We start from the raw sequence: 10,182 nt of genomic DNA, 5'->3' as shown, positions 1-10,182 counted from the left end.
TCTCCTCAGGGTCCCTCTAAGAAAGATGACTGTCTGTTGTCCCGTTCAACAGAGAGCTTGCTGTAGTGGACTAGCAGGTGTCCCCACCAGGACCCTCCGGACTCCAGGACAAGAGCCGAGAGATGCCAGTCTCGGCTTCTGTGCAGGCGCTGTTCAGACTCTCCATAGCCCCCACGATGCTTCCGCGGATCAAAGGGATACAAAGGTCACCACGGAGACCCCTGACTACAAACCCTGGCCCCTTGGTGTCCTTTCCCTACCCGGAGACCAAACCGGCCGCCACTACGGATAGCCACGGTTCAGCTGAGTCCCGCATGCACCAGGCACCCAGTCACAGGCCAGCGAGGGTTAAGATTTTGAGTTGAGTTCCAGATGTTTCTTTTTCTTCCAGGGGTTTTCCACAGCAGCCCTCTCTTCACAAAGCTGAGGCAAATCCCTCCCCTTTCAGGAAAATGAAACTGAAAGGCCGCCCGTTTCCACTTGGAGGTAGCATCCCCGCTGCACGAGGATGGCCTCCAGCTGCTCTGGAAGTTGCTATTGGCCAGACGCTGCGACGCGGGGGTGTAGGGGGTGTGGTGGGTGTGTGGGTGCTAGGGAGGGGCGTGGTCTGGAGAGGTTCTAGGGCCCTGGGAAGTTCCATCTGGGGGACCACATGGCACCCTCTTTCTACCACTATCTGTCGGTGCCCATGGACGAGAAGTGCGAGGGGCAGGGACCCGGCGTCCGCCGCGGGTGGCTGGTGGCCGGGGTCTTGGTGCTCCTGGTCGGGGCGCTGCTGGTCATCCCACTCATCTACTTCGCCGTCAGGGCGAACAGCGAGGCCTGCACGGACGGGTTGCGGGCGCAGGACGAGTGTCGCAACACCACTCACCTACTGCAGCGCCAGCTCACCCGCGCCCAGGACAGCCTGACGCAGGCGGAGACTCAGGCAAACACCTGCAACCGGACTGTGGTAAGGCTGGGAACCGTCCCCTCCGACTCCCCAAGTGACTCCGAGGAGGCTTTGAAACCGCTACGCAAGTTCCCACGCCTCATTCCCTGCGCCCCCGGACCCCTTCCCGCACGCCAGCCACTTGGCATCTTGAAATCCAGGGAGACCTTAGAACTCCGGACAGCTCCGAAATCCGGAGCCTCGGGTCCCCCCTCCCAGGACTTTGTGCCGCGTGCTGGAGTTGGAGAACTTGAAACTGAGGGAAACGGCCTTCCGCCTCACCGGACTTCCCTCAGCCCTGATCTTCGAAACTTTTCCACTTTTTGAGACAGTTTCTCTCTACATAGTTCAGGCTGTCCTGGAAGTCACTCTGTACATCAGAGTGACCTCCCAAGTGCCGGGACTAAAGGGGTTCACCGCCACGCCCAACAAATTATTGAAACTTTCAAGTGTGTCACTGGGAGACCTTGGCTGGGAAGCTCCGGTTTTGGGGAAGGGATCGCTAAAGTGTGTGTGTTGGGGGCCGGGGTGGGGGTGGGGGGCTTAAAACAACCGTTTAGGACACTGTGCGTGTGTTGGTGGGCCTGGGTGGATGCACAGGACCCTGGGGGGAACCGGAAGGGGGCTTTGCTTGGGTAGAAGGTCCGCTGATGACTTGACGTAGGCTTTCAGAGACCAGGACAACACCCAACTCCTGTTTCTGATGCTTTTCTGACTCAGGTGAGCCTTCAGGAGTCTCTGCAGAAGGAGGTGTCTCAGACCCAGCAGCAGCAAGCCCGCATCCAGGAGCTTGAGAGTGAGAAGGGGTGGGGGGGAGTGGAGGGGGCCTGGGGGAGAGGTGGGGGGGAGTGGAGGGGGCCTGGGGGAGAGGTGGGGGGGAGTGGAGGGGGACCTGGGGGAGAGGTGGGGGGGAGTGGAGGGGGACAGGGGAAGGGGTGGGGTGGGGGAGTGGAGGGGGACCTGGGGGAGGGGTAGTGTGGGGGAGTAGAGGTACACTGAAAAAGGAATGGGGTGGGGGTTGGAGAAGATAGGGGTGGGGCTGGGGAGGGGAGAGGGGCCACAGGAGGCTAGGGAAATGGGTGGGGGTGGGGGTGGGAGGGAACCAGGAGGGAATAGGACATGCCTGTTGGTGGCCCAGACGAGGATGCCATGGATTCTTCCCAGAGACAAACTGAGCCCCAAGGATGAAGGAATAAAGATTCGTGATTAGAAATTGCATTTATGAAAGCAGAGGGCAGAGGGTGGGTGGGAAGCCCCTGTGACGGGGGTGGGGGCTACAGAGCTGGCAGACCCCTGAGTGGTCTCCAAGCTGGCTCTTCCACAGCCCTGTAGAAGGCTCTCAGGCTGGCCTTCCCTGTGATGCCCTGTTCTCCCCACCCCCGCCCTCCCGCCTGACGGCCTTGGCGGCTCAGTGGCCTTGGTGGTAAGACACATCCCAGCTGTTCTTTGTGGTGCTCTGGCCGCCTCCCCCTTGCTGACTGCTCACACTGTGGCCGTATACTGACCAGCCCTCTGTTTGTGTCATTGCAGATGTGGTCAGAAACTTGCACAAGGAATTGGAGACTCTGAGGTGAGGGACACAGCCCCCCTGACCCCAGCCACCTTCCTGGCCCTCCTCACGACCCGGAACCCACTTGGCCCTCACAATCCATAGCTCGGGTCTGAGCTGCGAGGAAGGCTTAAACAGCTCACTGCACTAGCATGAGGGCCTGAGTTCAGATCCCCAGCACCCACTTACAAGGGGGCTGGAGTCCTGTGATACTGGCCAGACTGTCAACCCAGTCAGTGGGAGACCCTGTCTCAAAAAGTAAAAAAGAGGGTGTGCAGGTAACATCATAGGCGTCCCCTTTGCACAATAAAGTCCCAAAGTTCACAGGCATCTGGCGCATACATTTGATCTCAGCACTTAGGAGGCAGAGGCAGGCAGATCACTGTGAGTTCAAGGCCAGCCTGGTCTACAAAGAGAGTCCAAGACAGCCAGGGCTGTGTAGACAGATCCTGTCACAAAAAAACTAAATAAATAGAAAGTAAATAAGGTGAACATGATAGAGGAGGACACCTGATATTGATCTCTGGCCTACATATGCACTTACGCAGGTGAACACACAAGTGTGAACACACCAACACTCACACACAGGTGTGAACACACCAGCACTCTCACACAGGTGTGAACACACCAGCACTCTCACACAGGTGTGAACATCCCAACACTCACACACAGGTGTGAACACACCAGCACACACAAAGAAAGCTCATAATATAGCTGGGTGTGGTGGTGCACACCTGTAACCCCAGCACTCCAGAGACAGATGCAGATCGCTGTGAGTTCAAGGCCAGCCTGGTCTACAAGCAAGTCCAGGACAGCCAGGGCTACACAGACAACCCTGTCTTGAAAATCCAAAAAAGAAAACCAAACCAAAACAAACCAAAAACAGAAAAGAAGAAAAAGAAAGCCCATAATGTGTTTGAGTAAAGAGTCTTAGAGAACTAAGCAGTGATGGTGCACACCTTTAATCCCAACACGCAGGAAGCAGAGGCAGGTGGATCTCTGTGGTTTTGAGGCCAGCCTGGTCAACAGAATAAGTTCCAGGACAGCCAGGGCTACACAGAGAAACCCTGTCTCAAAAATAAAAAACAAAACAAAACAAACCCAATAACAACAAAAAGAATACAGAGGAGGGTAAGGGAGGAGGGTGGGGAAGAGGAGATAGGAGGAGGGTGATTCGGTGGATAAAGTGCTTGCAGAACAAGACCAATAATCTGACTTTGATCCCCAGAACTCCACACACATGCCATGGTATAGGAGTACTCATATACACATTACAGATGCACATGTACACACACACTCACTCACTCACACATGCTAAATAAAATAAAAATTAAAAAGAATAAAAATAAAACCAAAGAAAAGAAAATATGAATTTGAAAGACTAAGACTAGGGCTGAGGACTTGGTAGAACCCCTGCCTAGGATCCCCCAGTGAGGGGCTGGGGGCATGGCTCAGGGGTGGAGCCCCTGCCTAGGATCCCCCAGTGAGGGGCTGGGGTGTGGCTCAGGGGTGGAGCCCCTGCCTAGAATCCCCCAGTGAGGGGCTGGGGGCGTGGTTCAGGGGTGGAACCTCTGCCTAGGATCCTCCAGTGAGGGGCTGGGGGCGTGGCTCAGGGGTGGAGTCTCTGCCTAGAATCCCCCAGTGAGGGGCTGGGGGCGTGGCTCAGGGGTGGAGTCTCTGCCTAGAATCCCCTAGTGAGGGGCTGGGGGCGTGGCTCAGGTGTGGAACCCCTGCCTAGAATCCCCTAGCTTCATCCCAGCCCAGAAACATTTAAAAGAGAAGCTGATCAGGAGGAGTCAGGTGACCTCTCCCTGAGTCATCCCCTCTCGACCCAGGAACCAGAAGAAAACTTCTAGCACAGTGCCAGAGAACTCTGGCGGCCCTGTGGTGGTTTCCAGCCTACTGACACTCACGGTGACAATGTTCACACTCTTTTTGATGCTCTTTTAGCAGGTGAGGAACTGGGTCCGGGGGAGCTTGTGAGCAGTGGGGGCAGGGGTGGACGATGGGGGATGGGTATATGGGCTGTTCTTGGGTCCCCCTCCAGAGGAGCCGCTCAGGGAAGGGGTGTGTCCTGCGGTGGGCGGGATGGGGTGGTACTTAACCACTGTGTGTTACCCTGTCTCTAGGCCACAGCCCGTTTTGCACCTGTTTGAGGTCACGGGGCTCATGGTGACTCTGAAGAGGTCATGGCAGCCCTGAGGATGAAGAAGCTGCTCAGCAGAGCCCAGATTGCATGTCCCTCCGAGCAGCCTTATGACTGGGGTTGGGGGGGCTGGGGTCTTCATTATTGTTTTCACGGTTATTGGGGAGGAGGGGTCATTTATTTCTGACGTCTTTGAACCCTAAAAAATAAAGTAATTTGGAAAGAAAGAGATTACTTCTAAGTTGCGAGTGTCACTGGGTCCTCAGCTTCCTCACTTGTCGGGGGCCACCCTACAAGGTGAGGTGGACATACACACGGTTGCTGACCACATCTACCCACCCACTCTTTCTGCGAGATTCATCGAAAAGTCTGCAGCAGAGGGCAGAGGGTGGCAATGGCTCTTAGCTCTGCTCTCCTCACTCATGTCTGGCGCTCTAAGGAAAAAACAGCCTGAGACCAGGATGTCTCTGTTTCTCCTCTGTCCCCTGCAGCAAGCTCTGGGCTGGGGTTTCTATTGTCAGGGATCTCCAGAGGAAATGAACTTATTAAGCACACACACACACACACACACACACACACACACACACGTAGAGAGGGGGCTCACAGGTTATAGTCCAGCTAATCCAACAATGGCTGCCTACCAACAGAGGTTTTCTATTTTATTTGTTTGAGAAATTTTCTGTTTATACAGATAGGACAAAGATTCAGTAGGCTTCTTGTCCATCCCCCTCCTGGCACACCATGATCGATTAGCCAGGACCAAAGATCCATGTGAGTCACACCACCACAGCATTCACTCTGCCTGTGCGGACCATGACCTCGAGACTGGCCGATCAGTGCTGAGTCCTGCTCCCCTGGGGCTCAGTTAAACCCAGCGCATCTCATGCATCCAACTGAGCCGCAGCGTCTCCAACCCAAAGTGCTAGGATTAAAAATGAGATGCCGCACAGCAGCACAGCAGATATGGTATGGAGAGAGAAAGAAGGGAGGGGGAGGGGTGCCCATTGGGAGGGAGGGGGGAGAGAGAGATGGAGGAAGAGAGAGAGACAGAGAGAGAGAGAGGGGGAGGGAGAGAGAGGGAGCAGGAGAGAGGGAGAGAGAGAGGAAGAGAGACAGAGAGAGGGAGAGAGAGAGAGAGAGAGAGAAGGAGAGAGGGAGAGGGGAGGGGTGCCCATGGGGGTGGGAGAGAGAAAGAGAGACAGAGAGAGGGAGAAACATAGAGGAAGAGACAGAGAGACAGGGAGACAGATAGAGAGAGAGAGAAAGAGAGAGAGAGAGAAAGAGAGAATACCCCAACAATTTGTCCCCAGCAGGTGATGACATCAGAGGTTGCTGGGTAGCCTGAGGCAGGATTGTGCCCCTGCTTACATGCTAACATTCCTCCTTTTCTTGTAATTAAAAAAATGAGGACGTTGGGTTGTTTTTCATACAAGGTAGGTTAAAGTATATAAATGTAGGTTCATTGGAAGCAGCTCTTGGTTGACATGCAAGGGGGGAGCAGGGAGAAGAGCAACAAAATGTCCAGACGCTATGGTGTATAGGAAGGAAAATCTCTGTCCTGGAAAGTTCAGGGTAGAGGGCGGGGCATGCCAGCCATGTCCTGCAGCAGATAAGGGTGGAGGAGGGCGGGAGAGCCTGGAGCTGTTTGTCCTGAGTTTGAGGCACACCATTTCCGACTTTTGTAAATGGATAAAGGGTGAAGAAATTAATGTCTTTTACGACTTCCTGCTGACAGTGGGGCATCAGCAGGGAGTCAAAAGGCTGAATTCTTGGCCAGGTCCAGGAAGAGCTGGCTGTTGTATTTGCTGTCAGGGTCTGAGAACGTCTGTGGCGAGGAGAGACAATGCAGAGCCAGCTGAAGCAATCTGCAAGGTTGGACTGGAGCTCCTGTGGGTAGCTGCTTTGAGCTGTCTTGGATGTAGAAAATCTGGCAGAACCCACCAGGTGTGATGGCGCACGCCTTTAACCCAGCACTCGGGAGGCAGAGGCAGGCGGATCTCTGTGAGTTCGAGGCCAGCCTGGTCTACAAAGTGAGTCCAGGAAAGCCAAGGCTATACAGAGAAACCCTGTCTTGAAAAAAAGTTTCGTTTTGGAGCTGGGCGTGGTGCCGCACACCTTTACTCCCAGCACTCGGGAGGCAGAGGCATGCAGATCTCTGAGTTCATGCCCAGCCTGGTCTAAAGAGTGAGTTTCAGGTCAGCCAAGGCTACACAGAGAAACCTGTCTCGAAAAATCAACCAAAAAAAAAAAAGCAGTTTTGTTTTGGATCTTTGGATCTGTCGTTTACGGGATACTAAGGCCAAGTTTGGTTGTAGAGGTGTGTAAGCTTAGCAGCCCTTAATGTGGGCATAGGGATGTAAAATTCTCCAGAAGGCATCCCAGAGGGGAGCCTGGAGGGACGGTGAGTGGACTACTTCCATGGGGAGAGAAGGAATCAGTGACCATTGGGGCATTCCCCCAAAGCAAGGTGTGACTGGGTGAGATTGGTGCAGTCTGTCCCGGAAGCTCCTCAGCAGTGCTCAGAGACCAAGGGCATGGCCCGGACAGGCACAGTCGCCTAGCGCTAGGATTTTGAACAGGAACGAGAGGGAGAGGAGAAAGGAGAGGGGGAGGGGGACTGAGAGAGGGGGAGGGGGGATGGAGAGGGGGACAGAGAGAGGGTGGGGGAGGGGGACAGAGAGGGGGAGGGGGAGGGGGACAGAGAGGGGGAGGGGAGGGGGACAGAGAAAGGGTGGGGGAGGGGGACAGAGAGAGGGTGGGGGAGGGGGACAGAGAGGGGGAGGGGGAGGGGGACAGAGAGGGGGAGGGGGAGGGGGGCAGAGAGAGGGTGGGGGAGGGGGACAGAGAGGGGGAGGGGGACAGAGAGGGGGAGGGGAGGGGGACAGAGAGGGGGAGGGGGACAGAGAGGGGGAGGGGAGGGGGACAGAGAGAGGGAGGGGGACAGAGAGGGGGAGGGAGAGGGGGACAGAGAGGGGGAGGGGGACAGAGAGGAGGAGGGGAGGGGGACAGAGAGAGGGAGGGGGAGGGGGACAGAGGGGGGAGGGAGACAGGGAGGGGGAGGGGGAGGGGGACAGAGAGGGGGAAGGGGAGGGCGGGGGCAATCTCACCCGAGGGAGAAGGTCCTAGATGAAGGGTTTGGATGCTTGGCAAGAACAGCAGGAAGGGAAGACTCAGCAATCAGCTGGTGTTGGCTGCAAGAATGTAGCAACTGGGCAGTTAGGGGAGTCCCAAAACCAGGCAAAAGGGGAGGAATCCCACCCTCTGAGATAGGTAGTAGGTGAGAAACTTGGGCTGTTGGTTGGCAGTACTTTACGGGATTCCATTTGACCTGAGAGGTAGATTTCCTGTAGCTTACAAGAATCCTCTCTTAAGTTTAGAAAAGGAGATAAACTTTAGAGATGTTAGCACCATCATTGCTTGCAGCCTATAGTGAAATACACATTGAGGAAAACGCAGTAGACATACAGCCCAGCAGAGGCCAGGGAAGAAGGTTCCTGTTGAAAGCATGAATATTCTTTGTGGTGAGCTTAGGAAAGGCAGAAGCCTTGTGGAACTTTCTGACATCTGTGGAGCACACGAACATCCTGTCGAGCAGGAAGGACAAGATCACCTGACCTTAATTTTCAGCAACAGTACACATCATAAAAGATGTCTGTCCGGAAGACTGGATGTATATAACCCAAGCTCAATGGGAAACATTTAAAGTATAGATTTAAAAGACAAACCAAAGGAAATTTAAAATCTTGAACTTGGAACTATGATAGTGGATCGATCATGTCGTGGAAAAAAATTTTTTTTCGAGACAAGGTTTCTCTGTGTAGCCTTGACTGTCCTGGACTCACTTGGTAGACCAGGCTGGCCTCGAGCTCATAGCGATCCACCTGCCTCTGCCTCCCGATTGCTGGGATTAAAGGTGTGCACCACCACCACCCACCTTTATTTTTAATTTTATTTTTATTCTATTTTCTATTTGACTTTTAAACAAGAGATCTAGTATTTAGCAGCTTTGACTAGCTAATGAATTGACTGATAAACTAACATGGCGGATTACCTTGGGCTACGGTCCTAATGGCCTGTTCTCTAGCTATTAAGCTACCATTAGTTTAGCCATCAATGTGATCAGAGACCTGAGAAGAATAGATTATAACCTAAGTGAATTTATGTATCAATTAAAATGACAGAGCCGGGTGTGGTGATACGTGATCTGATGCCCTCTTCTTGCCTGCAGGAGTACATGCAGATAGAGCACTCTATACATAATAATAAATAAATAAATCTTTTTTTTAAAAAGACTAGGACTTTAGATTTAATCCCAGTTAAGTTGGAGCCATAAAAAATATAAACATAGTTCCTAAAGAGAAAGCAGAACAGTTACATGTACAATTTAGTTTATAAAACGTCGAAGGCCTGGGAGCAGGAGAGCTGGCCCTGCCCAAGAACACAGGAGCAGGAGAGCTGGCCTTGCCCAAGGACATAGGAGCAGGAGAGCTGGCCTTGCCCAAGGACATAGGAGCAGGAGAGCTGGCCCTGCCCTGAGGACACAGGAGCAGGAGAGCTGGCCTTGCCCGAGGACACAGGAGCAGGAGAGCTGGCCCTGCCCTGAGGACAGAGGAGCAGGAGAACCGGCCCTGTCATGATGATGTGGGAGCAGGAGAGCAGGCCCTGTCCCAAGGACAAGGGAGCCGGCCCTGATCCAGGGCTTTGAGTGGACCTTACCCCAACCCCATGTTTGACTTGCTAGAACACATGAAGGGGCTAGATGTGCAGATTCAAAGATTTAGAATCTCCTTGACACACAGCAACAACAGGATATCTGACAGCAGTCCCAGTGAGGATCCAGTAACAATAGTGTCAGCCTCAAACCAGACCCATGACTCGTAACAATGAACATCTGAAAGTAAACATATGTGGACAGAAGGCTATACTGCATGGTACACTACAGCTTCTGTGACAAGATTTTTTGTTGTCTGTTTGTTTTGTTTTACTGGGGGTAGGAGAGGGATTTTGTGTATAATGTGTAAATCATAGACATTCAATAAAAGTTAAAAAGAAAAAAGTCTAAGGCCAGGCGTGGTGGCACATACCTTTAATCCCAGCACTTGGGAGACAGAGGCAGGAGGATCATTGTGACTTTGAGGCCAGCCTGGTCTACAAAGTGAGTCTAGGACAGCCAAGGCTACACAGAGAAACTCTGTCTCGAAAAACAAAAAAAAAAAATCTATACCTTATAAAAGTCTAAGACTATATTAATCCACTAATAACATTATCATATTTAGAAAGCAAGGCCAAACATATTTTTTGAAGATTTATTTATTATGTATACAGTACACACTAAATCACATTGTAGATGGTTGTGAGCCACCATGTAGTTGCTGGGAATTGAACTCAGGACCTCTGGAAGAGCAGTCAGTACTCTTAACCTCTGAGCCATCTCTCCAGCACATAGGCCAAACATATTTTTAAGGCAGTGATTTTTAAGCTTTTAAGAATGAAGGCAGGGGGCCAGGCGTGGTGGCACACGCCTTTAATCCCAGCACTTGGGAGGCAGAGGTAGGT

General features: G+C 53.0%; 1 protein-coding gene across 1 annotated transcript; it reads left to right on the top strand.

The window, feature by feature from the left end:
- Positions 1 to 592: 592 nt before the first annotated feature.
- Positions 593 to 4,855, top strand: BST2 (bone marrow stromal cell antigen 2). Its single transcript, XM_084759236.1, has 5 exons — positions 593 to 952; positions 1,652 to 1,727; positions 2,462 to 2,501; positions 4,316 to 4,433; positions 4,610 to 4,855. The coding sequence occupies exons 1-4, from the start codon at positions 653 to 655 to the stop codon at positions 4,428 to 4,430; spliced, it is 531 nt and encodes a 176-aa protein (XP_084615362.1). The 5' UTR covers positions 593 to 652; the 3' UTR covers positions 4,431 to 4,433; positions 4,610 to 4,855.
- The last annotated feature ends 5,327 nt before the right edge of the window (positions 4,856 to 10,182 follow it).

Source organism: Acomys minous (assembly GCF_964271855.1).
Source record: "Acomys minous genome assembly, chromosome: 15".
Taxonomy (NCBI): Eukaryota; Metazoa; Chordata; class Mammalia; order Rodentia; family Muridae; genus Acomys; species Acomys minous.
This window is presented reverse-complemented; position numbering and strand designations above follow the sequence as displayed.